The 17,761-nt window shown below is 31.4% G+C and overlaps 1 protein-coding gene across 1 annotated transcript in view; it reads left to right on the top strand.

Annotated features, from left to right (window-relative positions):
• Positions 1-17,145, top strand: part of LOC147075839 (homeobox protein SIX6-like) — an 80,591-nt gene extending 63,446 nt beyond the window's left edge. Inside the window, exon 2 of the mRNA XM_085942378.1 lies at positions 17,048-17,145. Coding sequence (XP_085798504.1) covers positions 17,048-17,145 — 98 coding nt within the window. The remainder of the gene's footprint in view (positions 1-17,047) is intronic.
• Positions 17,146-17,761: the final 616 nt, after the last annotated feature.

Raw genomic sequence — 17,761 nt, 5'->3', positions numbered from 1 at the left:
AAGCTTGAAACATAAAAACGTTGTTTACCGAAAATATTGAATTGTGGACTTGTCGCTTTTTGTAATTAGACGCCTCAATTGATGAAAACAAGTCTATAGATATCTTCAGCTATGCGAATATTAGAATTAAGAATCTAATAAGAAATACAATCAAGCCTACTTAACAAAGTAGATAAGTATTTTTATGTCGTTGTTATGTTGTATATTATAATATATTAGGTGCGCTTACCATTCATACTGAGCACTTGAAAAATGAGACACATTATTAAAGACAAGCCTCATCAGGAAAAACCTATGACTAGAAAATTACTCACATACGAGTCCATTTTAATAGACTGGCATTCTTATATCAAACATTCTTTGAGATTTACCACAGTAATATGTCATTCGTCTCATCTTTTGAACGCTTTGAATGATTATAATGTGCTTAGATATTAACAATGCCTGATGACTCCTCAATATCCGAGGGAGAAACCGCAGTCATTAAATTAAGTGTCATAATTACATTATTCTCAATAGAAGAATTCCGTAGAAATTTATTGACTAGCAATTCTAGTGATATTTTTACGATATTAGATGCAGGGATTGTGTATTTAGTAGTTAACTTTATTTAGGTAAATGTTTAGCATATAATATTTTCATTGCTGTTTTATTTATTTATTCGTATGGCAGCTGTTTATCAGCAACAAAAGAACAAGAAAATGTGTAGTGGAAATGCTTTCCTATAATATGTACTCGTATGTACATGTCTTTTAATACTGCCGAAATTGGTAGCTTTAAGTAGGACTTTGTACTACAACACTACGTTAACTGATTTTATTGTTATGTGGTTGTTTATTCATTTCAGGAGTTACTATTTCTAGAATTGTTCAATTATTAAGTTTAATTTATAATTTATACATAATTGATTGATAGATATAACTGTTTATAATGATTATATATTGTATGCACTTGTAGTTACACTGTATTACATTTTAAGGATGTAATAATTATTATATCTAGATAATATTTCAAAGTTTATATCATTCTTGGATAAATAGAATATGCAAGGAACAACTGGTTAATTGAGAGGTTAATTTTGAACCGCTTCATTAAAAATGGTTTGATATCGAATGATAAATATGACTAGTTCAAGTAAGAATATTTAATTATCGTCTTAATTATACTTTATGTTGATAGATGTTACTATAGTTATGAATTAATAACATGAAACGCTATCTAAGGATAGGTAAGTTAGTTTATTAAGCCTATCTATTTAGTCACTGGTGAATTTAGTTTATTCTAGTTTAACGTCATCGCGGATAGACACTGTACTTCGAGCGACCGATGAACATTGTATAGGAATATTATATTATTTTCCCGAGCTTAATTTTTTCGCTGACAAGTGTCGATACAATGGACAATACTGTGACGTAAATGAAATGGGTAAAATAAGTAATGAAGGAATATACTAGAAAATTTATAGTATTGTCCACAGGGCTTGCAGAGGATAAAGAAAACTGGTGTAAGCTGATCCAAAATGTCAAAGAATCGATTCTGGAGTTATCATAATACTCCTTCGTGAGGGTTTTGACGAGAAAGAGAAAATAATCATATACCAATTAATGTTCAACATTACATAATAGGTAGGTATATTATATTGTATTCGCGCAGTATTTTATTTAAATTTTAACCGATTCAAATTGACTGATGATTTATTTACGTATGTTACTTTTAGGTAGAGTTAGAGTAAAAAAAAATGGTATCAAATAGTTAAACGTCCGCGCCTACATGAACCATACAAACAGTGTTTTCGACCCCCCACTCGCTTCTCAACCCTTCCGCCCTAGTAAATGCAAAAAGATACATATTAGTAATTATATAGAAGGCATATGTATTATGCGCGTAATGGGCGCGCAGGCTAAAACTCATTTACTTATGTAGTTTTAACCGAACAAAGATTATTACAACCTTTGTATAAAATAACATTATTACAGTAACAATAATAACAGAGGCTCATAAGCCATTGTGTCGTCTGTTTTTAGTAAGCTTTTTGTGTATTAACCCTATAGGGGCCGGCGCGTCAAACATTCTAATTAATTGCTTTATTATTTTTATTCGTCAAAATGATCAACGCGATACTGTGATGTAGGCCTTTTGTATGACGAATACTCATTAGCGACCAGCTAACGTTTCCTCACTACAAAAAAAAAACAACCGCAATAGAAACATTAACTCTTAACTGCGGAAGACTTATTAAAAAAATAATGTTTTTTACTTAATATCATACAAATTCTAAAAAATCAATAAGTATTAATGTACACCTACTAAAATAAAATCTTTGAAAAAATTTTGACGTGGAACAGATATTCGCATTCATTGGATTCATGAAAATGTGCCTTACCAATTGAGCCATCTGTGTCTTACTTAATTGCGACGAATTTATATTGTTAAGATTTTACATAAATAGTGCACACTAAACTTTGTCAGTCATACTTATTTTTTTAATTGAACTAAGAATACATTTCGCAGATGGTGCTGGTTAGTTTTTTTTTAATTCAACTATATATATACCATACCTAAACCAAGCCATTATAGTTTAGGTGTGCTCTGGGCAATCCGACAAAACGTGTAGGTACATTTTTATTCAGTCATACTTATTGGTTTTCGTTGAATTATGAACACAATATATTACAGATGGTGTCGGTTGGTTTTTCAAAATTCATTAAGCCCTACCTAACCAAACCATAATCGATTAAAAATATCTCTTCTATCTAGAAAATATCTAAAATTATGTATGTTTTAATGGCTAATTTTAAATAGTTTATAAATAAACGAATATTTTTTGACTATTATCTATTATAGGCTTGGAATAGGCAAGGTTTAATTGAATTTTAAAAACTAACAAACATTATCTACACATTGTAATCTTAAGAAGGTGCTACAGCTCAAGTCTGGCCTCCTCCACCGCCGTCCTCCAGCCGGAACGGTCCTCCGCACGTCTTTTCCAGTTCCTGATTTTTAGCAGCTGGTTGGCTTGTTTTGTAATGTTATCACCCCATCGTGTGCGTGGCTTTCCCACTGCCCTTTTCCCTCCTGGGCTTCCTTCGAGGATCTTCTTCGGTATCCGTGACTAAGGCATGCGCTGGACATGGCCTGCCCAGTTTAGCCTATGGAGTTTTATGAAGGTGGAGAGTTTTGAATTCTGGTATAAGCGGTATTAGTTCCGTGTTGTACCTAATTCTCCACTCCCCACCATCATTCATGAGTCCTTATATCCACCTCAGGATCTTTCTCTCAAAGTATGCACTATTTATCTTGGATCTTAACAGCCTACCTCTACCTTTCGCCACTGGTATACTTTATCCGTTATTCAATTGGATTCAAATAAAATACTGTGATAAAGTAGTCAAAAAATTATTTAAAAATTATAATAATAACTATTCATTTATAATTAGATTATTTTGATTTTATTTTCTATGATGTTCAATTTATATGAGCAATACGTACTAAGACTCGTCACATATTCTATTTTTATTTATCGTAATAACCATTGATAATTTTTTCCGAACAAATAGGTATATGTTTACATTTTAGTATGTATCATTTTAATTACGTTAATAATTGGCATAGAAGTTATATAATATTAGGCCAATTAACTTACTATTGATAACATGATAATTATATGCGCAGACAAGTAATAAGTAGTAATATTAAAACACCTTATTATTTTTAGAATACAGCAATAAAAAACAATCATTACAAATAAGTAAATGTACCTAACTAGTTATTATGTAAAATGAAAATAATTATTTGCGTCTTTTTTATGTTATTTGTTTTTTTTCATTGTAACTCCTGCGGTGTGGGGGTCATTTATGAAATACGTTTTATTACCAGAAGGTCACTTTTTCATTTCGGATTAATGTTTTTACGACATGATTACTTCTTTACAAGAATTAGCGCTAATTCTTTCTATATGACAATGTATCCATTCAGCTCTCAGACCACAGCCATATTTCAAAGTCTTTGATTAATTTGTAGGAGCTATTTCAAAGGGAACCGCGCGTCTAATATCTCCTAATGCAATTAATAAAAGCTGTAAAGTAATTATGTCTTCAATTTGATTTGCATGAGATATCATAATAATTATTATTCGTGTATCACAGATAATGTACACATCTGACGCCTTAGATCATAACGGGATAATCAGAGAGTCGTGTACATATTACAAGAAGTGAACATAACAAAAATAAATTAAATGTTTTCAGTTTTACAAATCACGATCAGCAATCACGACCATTTAAACTTACATAGATTTAAAATTCACAATTTTAGCTTGTATAACTATGGCATTTCAGTATTTTTAGTGTCCGGTACATTCTTATTATATACTTGTATTGAAAAACATATTGTCACGACTGTTTTAATTTGTAATAGCATTTTTTCATATTATTTTTCAATGAATATACCTACTATGCCGCGAAGAATTTTCCAATCGAAGAAATGTTACATTAGAAAATCTGTAAGAATCGTGATCGAAAAGCTGTGAGTAAAAAATATTTTTAAACTTAGCATTATTGCAATAAATATCAATAATTATATTTGTTCTAATCTACTTACTAAATAAAAAAGATTTTAAGTTATAAACATTTATATTTTTATAAAAATCGATGTTTTTTTTTTTTAAATAAATATACAAAAATATTTAACTATGAATTAGTCAAAAATCTCTAAGACAAAATATATAAAACTTAATACAACTAAAATTAAAAAAAAAAAAATTTAAAAAAAAAACAAAATTTTAATAATAAATATGACTACAAAATATAATATTATGTAATAATAAGATTAGATCCTTTGACAAATTCACATTTTATAACATTTTATAACATTAACATTTCAGATAATACATGCTTAAAAAAATGTCTCAAATTTCAAGCTTCGTATTTTTCCGCTAGGTGCCTCTGGTATGTAGAGGTATGCGTTAAATGATAAACTGTTTTGTTTAATCCTACATAAATACTCAGCTAAAAAATGGTTAAAGATAAATCCCGTTTTGCTAAAACCAAGTCCTATAGATTAGTATATATACCCATCAATTATTACAGTTTCAATCAAAAACCCTGTTCATTGTATTGATATTATAATTTTATCAAAAAAAAAAAAAAGAATTGAGTTTGTTGTATCTACCAATGTAATTAGATAATTTATTATTATTTAAAACCACAGTGATCAGTAATCACACCACATTTTAAATCTACAATAAATAAAGTATCTAAGTCATAAGTGAAGTTTCAATTATTAAAATAATATATATTTTATATTGATAATTTTATTGAATTAAGTTCACAGTAATAAAAAAGTGAATACCATACATTCTAATACATAATATTATTATATGTGTTGTGCTTTCATTTTTTTTTTAAATTCGCAACTACTGTCCTCGTTCGAAGGGTTAGGTTAGGATACTAGTTAAAATTGATTTAACTGTCGAAATCAATATTAGGCAATTGTGAAAAATAAAAGAGGAATATTTTTTACGATATTTACTAAAAAAAAAAAAATTACTGTATTCATTCATAATCAGTGTAGGTAAGATAAATATTGGTTTATATTAAAAACAGAACAGATTAATGAGATAGAAATGCGAAAGCCAGTCGCAATTGACCAAGACGTTGAAACTAGTTTTGTTTTATGACCTAATGACGGTCCAACCATAAAACGTAAGAAATACAAACCCTGCAGCATTTTCTTAAATATTGTAAATATTGAATATGCATTTCGTTTACGTGACAAATTTTAATTCATATTCTGATATATATCAGCCGTATAAATAAAAAATAGCATATTTTTTCACACATGTTTATTTGTATCGTAAATTTCTGCTAACTTCAGAATTAAACCTTGTAACAGCCTCACTTAGAAGGCAACCGACTTCTCAATATTTTATTGTTCCTTGCTTAGATAGATACTACAATATAATGCACTTATCATCATCACCAGCCGGGGTCGATCCATTGCTGTTCAACCAAATCGCTTCAGATGTTGATATTCAACCTAAGTGAGGATGAGTATAGGTGAACGTGGTTTTATAAATTCTTAAAATATGATTTGCTTAGGTTATTAGGTACTTCCTTGTATCTTATTTATATTTTTTTGTATTTACACTTTTCTACTGTTTAATAACTCAATACTGATATATTTGCTTTTTATACAATACTGTTTTAATAATATTTCTTTGTTACTAAATGTCATGTTGTGAACGTCTTAAATTAATAATTTGTAATGTTCGGTAAAAATAAATAAAATTTGAATTTGAATTCCATGTTTCCCCCTCACTCGAAAATTGTACCTTCTCACAGTCACACCTAGAAGGTAGCCCACTTCTTGTATTTTGCATACTGAGTAATCATCTCTTAGTCACATTGAAAAAAATAATATTATTTTTGACCGACACTGTGGGCTCCCTAGAAATAAAACTCTACAGTGAGTCTTAACAATCATTTTATTAAAAATACTTACCAAATATTATTTGTTTGACTATGTAGCTATATATACTGATCAAACATTTAGTAAGTATTTTCGACTATGAATCAAAAGCATTCGGTCTTTTGTGAAGGATGCAGCATAACCTCGGCAGCTACACACACCGATTCTGTTTTTTGTTGCCACATAAATATTTATTAAATATTTCATATTAATATTTATTTAGTAATGAATACGTTTTGAGCTGTGCAGGATATCGTTTCACCTGCATTGCGAAAGAGCTTTTCGATCAGCGAATCTCAAATTTAATGCAATATCGGTGCTAAAACACTTTTTGGAAAAGTGGGCATTTTATTAATATTACATAGATATTTTTAACCTAGTCACAATAAAAATGAGAAAATTGTTTATTCATTGTAAGATATAGCATTTTATATGTCACCTTCGGTAAGTTTTAACTGTGTTAGTTTTTTAGAAAGCAGGTGAGGAGGTTGTTTCAGCATTAGTGCCAGAATCTTGAATATTGGAGAAGATGCATTGGTATTAAATTTCAGAGTTAAAGACAATCTGAGTGTAAAAAAAATCAATACAAATTCATGACAGTATAACTGTTACAAAATATTTAATATCAGACGGCGTACAAGTAAAATGTTTGCAACGATATGTTAAAGTCTGTCAACGCCTCAGACCTCCACGTAACTGAAACTATCACTGAATATAATTATACACAATAGGCCAAACCATTTTTCGGAGAAATTTAAGAAATTCCATTCACAAAATGAGGATTTTTTGAAGATTTTTTTGTGACTTGATTTTTTAAAACTCCGGTTATAGTCGACCAACTTTCGCCTTTGTTATTTTCAGGAGAATTTCATTGGTTTGACTTTTTTTTATTATTTCTTCTCGAGAATTTATGAGACGAGATTTCTCGGTCACAATCTAGCTTCTAGCTCTAGCATCATCTCAGATGTGGTATAAATTATAGCTAAAAGTATGAAGGCAATATATGTTGGTGATATAAAAAATATAACCGATACCAACTGATAGATCTGTATGAACCGATGTAATATTTCAACTAATAAGTTCGTCAACTACTCACACTATCACTACTAATTTGTGGAGTATTTGATTAAACTGGTGAACATCAAGTCAAGAAACTTTACTGTTTATGCGGCATTCAGCGCTCGAAATGGACCGGAACGCACCGGAGCGCAGCTCCTGTTCGTGAAATCCCCGAGATTCGTCTCGTGAAAAATTGAAAAAATTGCATTACAATTCGTGAATTATTTTAAAGTAATATAATCATTTACTTATATATTTTTTTTTAAACTTAATACGAAATTTATCGTGACGTAAACCTCAATTTTTACCTGCGGCGCTGACAACATTATGCCCAAATCTTGCATACCACAAGAGTGTCTAACCGTCTAATCTTGGCAGGTACAGAACAAAAAAATCAAAGACAATATTTTTTATATAATACCTACTTACATAAAATTATTACATAAATATTTTAATATTTTCGGAAAATTATCGAGCGCTCCGGTTCGTAAAATTGTCAATTTCGAACGCTGGCTGCATGATACATAGTGAAACATATTTGGGAAAATTATATTAGATCACTAATGAGGCGTGACGTATTGTAATAATAAATTGTAGACCCTGAAAGGTTTGTAAGCCCTACATATTTTGTAGTTTCTGTATACTGTGCCTAATTGATAAGGCGGGCCTGAATACAACTAATATTTTTTAGTATTACTAGTAGAGCAATTATGAATATTTATAGATTTTTGAAAAATTAAAAAAGTCATTAATATTATTATAAATGTGAAAAAATCTATTTGTTTGCGTTGTTATTATCACCTTACATGTGAATAAAATTCGATCGATTTCTGGAAATGTTTCGAATCTTTGATACACATATTTACTACAGGTTGTTCCAAAAAACGCTTTCACATTATTTATGACAATATCAATTATCATGAAATGTTGTGTTATTGATATTTCGAGAATGCTGGCCGCGTAGGAAACGGCGCGTCAAAAATGATCGTACCTGCTTTACTTAGGACAGAGGTGGGCAACCAACTGTCAATTAATTGTCATTTTTTTTTTGTATAGCTGACTAAAATGGTAGAATGCATTTAAATACACCTACCCGTATTTACTATGCAAATGATTGAAATTTAAATGTGGGTGAAAATTCTACTTAAATTATTTATTTATTATTGACTTCTGATACAATCATTGACTTAAATTAGAATTGTACCTCATATACAATCAATCAAAAATTAAATTGAGACGTTAACAAAACTAATTATTACCGTTTAATTTATATTTATTTAAGAAATAGGTACAGTTATTTTTTAAACTACATACAACATTTGGATACATTTTCAGTTCTCAGTTAGAGCATACGGATACCGGATACCACACGGCACCTCCAAGGATTCCTGTTGGTCGCATGTCTTCTTGTTTCTTACCAGGTCAAGCCAACAAACCTTAGTTCTACTATATACACTCTGTCCATGGTATTAACAGGCCTTCCAAGCTACAAGAATCCGATTGGTTTGAAGAGCGGGCGAGCCAGGTTGAAATTATCTTGAGGCATTTGCAGCACCAACGTGATGAGAGCCTGCTTGGTCCGCTGTCCTATCTCTTCACTACTCTTAAATTTATACCAACGCACACTCAATCTTCACTGCAATCTACAAACATCTATTTTCGAAGCTCAGTATATAGTTGCTCTGAGCCTTCGTAAGATTTTGTGACTCGCTACCGTAAAGCATCCCCATCAAAATGGAAGCGTCGAACATCCGGCACAAATTTTTTTCTTCAAAAGCCTTACACTATTGCACTATTTATGTCGGATCGTAACAGCCTACTTACACACCCCTTGCTAGTGGCTGATGGTGAAAATGATAATAACACAATACACACCGTTTATTTCTCATAATTTAATAACAAAATGATATTGTCAATTCTAAAGTGTAAAAAAAACATTTGCGTAACAGGTCAATGCATCTGTTCTACGGGTAAAACACAGAGGCGTAATCCCAATTTATGTAGTTTATTTTTCTTTGAAAATAGTCGTTGAAAGCCAACTGAATTGGTGGGTTCTCAATTCCTGAGCCATAGTCCGAATCCTGGTATAGGGGCCGAGGAGCGAAGAGGGCCGACAGGTTGACTCCAAAAACAAACACAGGTTGCTCGTTATAAACGATGCTGCAGTGACTTGCGTTTTATTAAACAATTTGCCCTCTGCTCAGGCACATACATATAATATTATAACATTCAACCAACAAGCGATTCTTAAACTTTGCAAGTAATCAAATAAAATATTCACAGATAATAATTTTACCATCTCTTGTGCCCAGTAATCTTATGCCGGCGCTCCATTGGCACGTAAGTCAGACGATTTACAGTCTTCGGACTTTTTTTTCGTGTGGAGCACCCTAGATCTGCGCACTTTATAATCCAAATACCAGGCTCGTTGGATTTAAAACATGTTTGATATTTTACTCACCGAGTTGCCAGACTTCGTCCGTCGATCACTATGCAAATTCGATTTGACATTAATACGTGATAATTTGAACCGAAAAAAAATTTGTAATTGTTGTTTTAAACATTTTCATTAATTAATTTGTTAATTTACACATTCGAAAATGAGAGATTGATCCATTATTTTTTATTCGTATTTATGAAATTCATAAAATAAAACGTAAAACTTGTGTTGTTTTCACTGCTATATTATTTTATGCAAGTCTACATAGAAATAACACAAAATTATAGGATTATCGGAAGACATTACGATAATCGCAACTTTTGACAGCTCGACTTTTTTATTCGTTCGTTGATCAGTAGCAGAGCGTAGACAAATCAGACGATTTATTGTCCTCGGACTTTTGGCTCGCCAATGGAGCGCTGGCATTACTAAACTGCAGAGTTGATCTTCCAGTGTTGCCGCGTGTAATTATTATTATCCGCGTATAATTCTGACAACATGAATAAATATATCTCGATATTTTATATAAAACATTTATTATACTTAAATTTATAGCCCGTTTACACGTGGATGGATTTTTGCTGACATTGTGTATTATCGCGACCATAATAATAAAAAGCACGTGTAAATGGATCAATGGTTGCATGGATCAAAAAAGTTCAACGGCTTCTGAATTTTCACGCGATAGTTGGAACTTGTACGATATCTGCGCCTGCGCAGTAGAGCGATAGTGGTAAACTTGCCAGAAAAAAATACGAACTACACCGCGCAGGGCATTTTGACGTTTACCAATTTTCATAACCTATCTAATAGCACCACCAGTGGGTCTCTTCTATACTTATCGACCGCTAAAGTGATAAATATTATCAAACTTAGGGTAGGTTTGTATCAAAGTATTAGCACTTATTGTAACCATTACAATAATTTGGATGTAATTGTTGCAACAAGTGCTATATTTTAACAGCACCTATCTTACTGCTGGTACTTTGATGCAAACCTACCATAAGTTTGATAATATTTATCACTTTATCACTTTAGCGGTCGATAAGACGTATAGAATAGACCCACAGGTTATTATCGCAATATTTTCATACACACACTATTGGTGCCAGTAAACTCATGCACGTCCGCAGATGATAATATTAAGCTCAATATAAACGAATTATGACGTGGGTATGACTTTTTTAAGTGGCTCGACTCTTTGATAGTCACATCACTACGTGGCATCCATGATCCATGCATTGGGATCATTAATGTAATAAATGTATGTGGAAAATAAAATGACACCAAACCACATATTTTTTTCTGCAATTATTTTTTCGTTATAAACAGATTAATACATAATATGAAAGTAACATTGGAATAAGGGTCAATTTTATTTTCTAACTGCGTTAATTTGTATACCTATGTCACTATTTTTCCCTCTCCCCAATTCGCCTCTAACCTAATGTCAGATTTTTGTTGTTTTTAAGGAACACAACATTTATGGCAACCGGCATACTCTACCAGCTATGGTATAACAGGGTACGGATCTATAGTGTGGAAGAATATAGGATACACTTATGAATGTGTTAAAGTCACTAAAGTGCTTACAACGGAACTCTACCAACATTGCAATTAGGGCGAAGCTTAAAATTTTTTTCAGATGTGTGTAAGTTTTTCTGGAAAAGTACCCGCTTGTGTGTCCAGATATATCATCGTGTACCTATCTCAATGGTTGGAAGATACAATATATTTCATGGGGACTACACCTTATTTTATTGGTAGGCAAAAACTGATCCCCAAAATATATAATTATTCTATGCACGTAAGGAAAAGGAAGATAAAACCAAAATTGGCAAACATAAGTTAACTATGTCCAGGGACGCGCCAAGCGGGGGTGTTAGTCGTGCGGTGTCTCTCTCTCTCTCTATCTGCCAAATGTATGCAAGCCTAACAAAAAGCTGTCTCACTCTGACGCACGTAAATTTGCATGCAAAAGTGTTTGCATCTTTGTAAGTATATTATGCATTTCGCTCATACGCTTCTTAACATATTGACTGTATTCTTTTGAAATTTCGTTATTACCACGTTTTTCTTAGCTCGTATTCTTATTTGTCCGGTGGTTGTTTATTCAGTACAAATCTTGCAATCGATTTTTAACTAACTTCCCGACTCGCTAGACATTTAAAATTTTTATAATATATCAGAACACGATGCCAATGCATCCTTTTATTACTTTTAGCTATCTTCAAGTGGAATTGAATTCATTTTCTGTTAATTTTGTTTTGTATGAAAAGTTATTTCTGAAGAAATCCATAATCCAATCCACTATTATTGGTTGTTAAGCCGGTAGTCCTAGCAACTAAATTATTAATATATACGTGCGTTACTATGGAAATCAAAATGACATTTCAGTATTCTATATTTTTTTGTTTGTTGCAAAATAGCAAAAAAATTATTTGTTGACAATTGCCTTATTTGTCCTAAATTATTAATACATAGAATTGTCAAGTTTATATGATTCGACAGAAAATTTAAAAACGTTCTTTTTATCTTGTAATTACTTTTATAATTAAAATGAAACTATTTTATGGCAATACTAATGAAACTCACGTAAAGTACACCGGAATTATCGAAATTGATACCTACTTATCTATATTATTTGTATTCAAATCGACCTGCTCTTTACCTATAAAAATATTGTATTGTTTTGCTTATGGTGTAAAAAATTGTATTATCGAATTGTGTAATTTTTGCATCTATTTTGTATGGTCTTAGTGTTATCTTATTATAGTTTTTTTAACCTTCACGATGTGGCAATAATTAGAGAAACTTTGGATTTTGATACGTGTATGGTAACTTAGCGCGCTCATTTTTTGTGTATTTATTTATACCTGATTAAGTTGTGAAAGGTGAAGAACAAAATATGACGGGAGTGAGATGTCTAGGCAAAAGGCAATAGGTAATCGGCATTCAGGTATTCAATATTTGAGCTCAGGGAGTAATGAATAATGATTAGGCAAAATCATCGATACCTACTAACAACTAGTCTCGAAGAAACAACATACGTTGGCATTTTGCTGGGAACTCTGTTTGAACATGACCAAATAATGTAACACGAAACATTATTATAACAGTATCATAAAATCCAAACCGGGCCAAACTGAAACCGGGTATCCGGGTAAATAAAAGACAACCCGATATTTTTACTCGGTTAATCGTCCATATTATTTCATAGGTGAATACGCCGTTTATAAATAAATAAATAAATATTTTTAGAGCATACTTTTGAAAACACTTATGAGAAAATATATTATTACCAATAGAAAATATCTTTTTGAAAAAAATAAGACACCCCACAGGAATCAAACCTGCATCTCTCGGGTATCGCGCCCACTCACATTGACCACAATGCTAAGAGTTATACTTAATTACAACAAATTTAAGTAATGGGTTTTAATGCTCACTGAAGCGCTTTCTAAATTGAGCTACTATTGGCTATCCCTAGTACTTTTACACTTTTGACACCTACTTAGGTACCTAGGTATTTTATTACAACGCTTTTATTAGCACGTATTCTTGTTTGTCCTGTGGTTGTTTGTCCAGTACAAATCTTACAATCGATTTTTAACTAACTTCCCGAGTAGCTAGACATTTGAAACTTTTAGAATATATCAGAACACGATGCCAATGCATTCTATTAATACGTTTAGCCATCTTTAATCAGAATTGAATTCATTTTCAGTTAATTCTGTTTTGTATGGAAAGCTATTTCAGAAAAATCCGTAAAAATTAAAAGACTATTATTGGTTGCTAAGAGGGTGGTCCTAGCAACTAAATTATTAATATATACGTGCGTTACTATGGAAATCAAAATGACATTTCAGTATTCTATATTTGTTTGTTTTTTATTTACTTCATAACAAGTACAAGTTTGAGCATATTGAGCATAATAATTCAACACAAAATTTAAAAACGTTGTATATAAAAAGTTATTTTTATCTTGTAATTATTATTATTAATTATCGAAATTTAACACCAAACATTTTTTTAAATTAACAAGTACCTACCCCATCTACTGAGAGTAGAAAATTAGAGCATTTCCACGAAATCTAATCTCAAAAATATGTTGTTTAAGGTATGTATGTCACGCTGACAAATTTGGGGGCACTCTTGTGAAAAAAATCTATACAATAAACTGCCATTAAAATATTATATTTAATCGATAGGTATTACAATACAGTAATTAGGTAAGTAGTCTGGATTTTTTATGCTTCGATTATTTTAAAACTAAGATGTCTATATTTTCTAATATTTGTATTCGTTCCTTCTTTCGATACCTTTTTATAATATGCCACCCCTAATCAACGCTTGACTTGCCTACCCTTCACTAATAACACGTATCGAAAATTCTCGAGTTTTCGAAACTTTGAATAGTGTGTAATAGTTCTAACTCGTATTTCATTATCAGTGTCGTTCCACGATTTATTGTAATCATGCATAATACTCGTATATGACCAAAATGAATTAATTACAAGATAAAAAGAATTTTTTTATATACCACGTTTTTAAATTTTCTGTTAAATCATATAAACTTGACAATTCTATGTACCTATTAATAATTTAGGACAAATAAGGCAATTGTCAACAAATCATTTTTTTGCTTTTTTGCTATTTTGCAACAAACAAACACATAGAATAGTGAAATGTAATTTTGATTTCCATAGTAACGTACGTATATATTAATAATTTAGTTGCAATGACCACCCCCTTAGCAACTAACAATAGTGGATTGGATTATGGATTTTTTTCCGAAATAACTTTTAATACAAAACAGAATTAGCTGAAAATGAATTATGTATCTTTATTAATCTACTTAAAGATAGCTAAAAGTATTAAAAGAATGAATTGGCATCGTCTTCTGATATATTCTAAAAGTTTCATATGTCTAGCAAGTCGTGAAGTTGAAAAATTGATTGCAAGATTTATACTGGATAAATGACCACTGGACAAACAAGAATACGAGCTAAGAAAAACGTGGTAAATACAGCAATTTATAAATATAATATAGTTTAGGTCATCAAAACTTCTTCTACTCTTGACCATTGATATGGATAGTAATTTACCTTTATCTGGATTTACAGGCAACAAAATAATCATGCAAAACTATCTGCTTTCAAAATCAATAGAAAATGCGTGATAAGTCAGAACTTTTAAATAAAGGCTACATATTTTTTTGTTACTATGTGGTATGTATGTATTTTTATCAATACTTTGTTAGCGTCAATCAGATGCATGTAGAATGCAGGTACTGCAATAAAATTATTATTAATGCACCTCCAAAAGCCCCGATCACGAATTGCCCTCATAGCTGATTGCAATGACTATTCAGCCAGCTGCATCCATCCACAATTTTATTGAAGTAAAATGAATGCATTGTATTATTTTAATTGGCGTTAATGATATTACAATAATATCTAGACTTTACAACCTTGTTACTTGACAGCATTCCTCAGCGTACGTATATACATAAAAAGGCAGATGTAGTTTGGCTGTATCTATACAGCCGCCAAATTTAATGTCCAAACTCACATCCTGACTGGATTACATATTAACATATAATTGTTTATAATTCTGGCCGCTGCAACAAAGTAAATTGTTAGTAGTGTTTCAGAATGTAACAAACAAAAGACTAATATATTTTATAATAACTATTTTTATAATAAACGATCTATTTTATTCAACGAATAAGAAACAAGATTTGAGAATGTAACATTCTATATACTGAATATACATAATTTGAAAACATCTCATGCATACCTTCACATACTAGAAAATATCATGTTGTAGAAAAAATATCACACCCGACGGTTTGGATTACAAAAATATGTTTAAATATAGAATAGTGAAAAGTTATTGCAACCAGAAAAGTTTCCATGTATAAATGTATAGTTAATTTAAACAAGACAAAAAGTAAAAATAACATAAGCATAAAGAAATTACATAAGAATATGAGAAAGAATATTGAATAAACAAAAAAGTAACATTTTTTTTAATATATAATATATATTATATGTGTGTTAAGAATTATTGAAATCTATACATATTATGAGTGATATCGGATAGAGCAGAAAAAGATAATAATAAGGAAGGGAAAAAGCATTCATTTAAATTTTGATTAATGTCCATTTTACAAAATTTTGGAGATAGCGCGTTTAAACGAAACAGGTGAATTATTGAAAGTACCAATGGTGGAGAAATACATATTGTAATTTAAACAAGAGCGCCGAATAAAAGAGTTAGGTGCATGATAAGTATCACTACGACGTTTCGCGTAAATCTTGATGAACAATGGAAACCCACCCTTTCGAGTGGTTTGGCGAGTCAACAAGATTATTGATAATTTTGAAAAGAAAATATTTTGTATCTGCTACATTTGCGGCAGTATGCTTTTCCAATTAAGCTACTGGCATCTTATTGAACTACGACGATTTTAACCAGTAATTGTTACATGAAATGCTTATAGAATTGCGTTATATATTTTTCTAGTATGTATATGCATGGGATGTTTAATTATGTACATATAAGTATTAACTATTTTTATTGTGTGGAATATTTTTATTTGTGTGGTTTCGGACTAAAAGTGCTTAAGTCAGTTTGGTTGCAACTGAGATAATCGGTTTTGAAATAAATCATAGTTTTCAAAAATGCGCTGGCTTTCAAGTTAATAATACTTATTGTTATATTTTTTTTTAAATTTATTTACATTATTTATATAAGTACTTATAATTAAGTTTTTAATATTGTGTTATATTTAACGTTTTGAATAAGTCATTTTACTGTCATGTTATAACCTGACTCGCTATTTTGATGATGGCAACAAAGGCAGAAGATCGACCTGAGTGCGCATGCGCAGACGTTAGTTTCAAAGAATTCGTAAACTATTTCCGGCGCTAAACAAGAAAGCGGCTTTTAACATGAAGGCGAAGCAGGAGTCGAGGCTCTCAGTTTTTAGCCTTCGAACGAAGCAGACGTCTCTCTTAAGTTTCGAGCCAAGGGAACCGGGGCACATGGCCTTGATTTCCTGACGTTTTGGAGACGTTGATGATGGCCCACCGAAGGACGTCCCCATCAGGCCAGGAGATCGAAGGACGCCCCATGGACCTGACGCATTCGATGACGGCGAAGAAGACTGAAGAGCATATCTGTATTGGTATTACTTGTTATATCATCACGTTACGGTCCACCGATCTAGCGTTTTTATTTGTATTTCTAAAATTGTTTGATTATTATATTGCGTTAGGCGCTCGTAATTAACTAAATTAATATTCACTTTTATACACTTTCACTCGCAAGCTATTCTTATATATTAATTATACTTCTGATCAATTTCTTTATACGCGTTTTATTTATATTATCCTTATCACTATTGTCTCTATGAATTTCATAGAGTGGCGCTCAAATCCGAAATATCTTTTAATTCCATTTTTATGTCTTTTATTAATACAGGAACATCCACGAATGAGTGAAGTAACCGGACAGGTAACTGAGGTTTTAGAGGTATTGTCAATCTACCCACGACCCTGCATATTCCCCAAGTCTCATGCTCTCCGCGCTTCTATCCCATTCCATATCCCATATCCACTTCCCCGTACCCAGGCGCACCTGCCTACATACGTCCCATCCAATTCCAATCCACTCCTCTTTTCCCTACGACACAATCTGATCAATTGTCACAATTCCCACCCTACCTACTCCTACCTTTATTCCCTAATAGGACATTAGTTAAAAATGATTTACTCAATTTAATTT

The sequence above is a fragment of the Rhyacophila brunnea genome, unplaced genomic scaffold (assembly GCF_057557595.1).
Source record: "Rhyacophila brunnea isolate RB1 unplaced genomic scaffold, BYU_Rbru_1.0 scaffold_14, whole genome shotgun sequence".
Classification (NCBI taxonomy): domain Eukaryota; kingdom Metazoa; phylum Arthropoda; class Insecta; order Trichoptera; family Rhyacophilidae; genus Rhyacophila; species Rhyacophila brunnea.
Note: the sequence above shows the minus strand (reverse complement) of the source record. Positions and strands in the feature narration are given on the sequence as shown.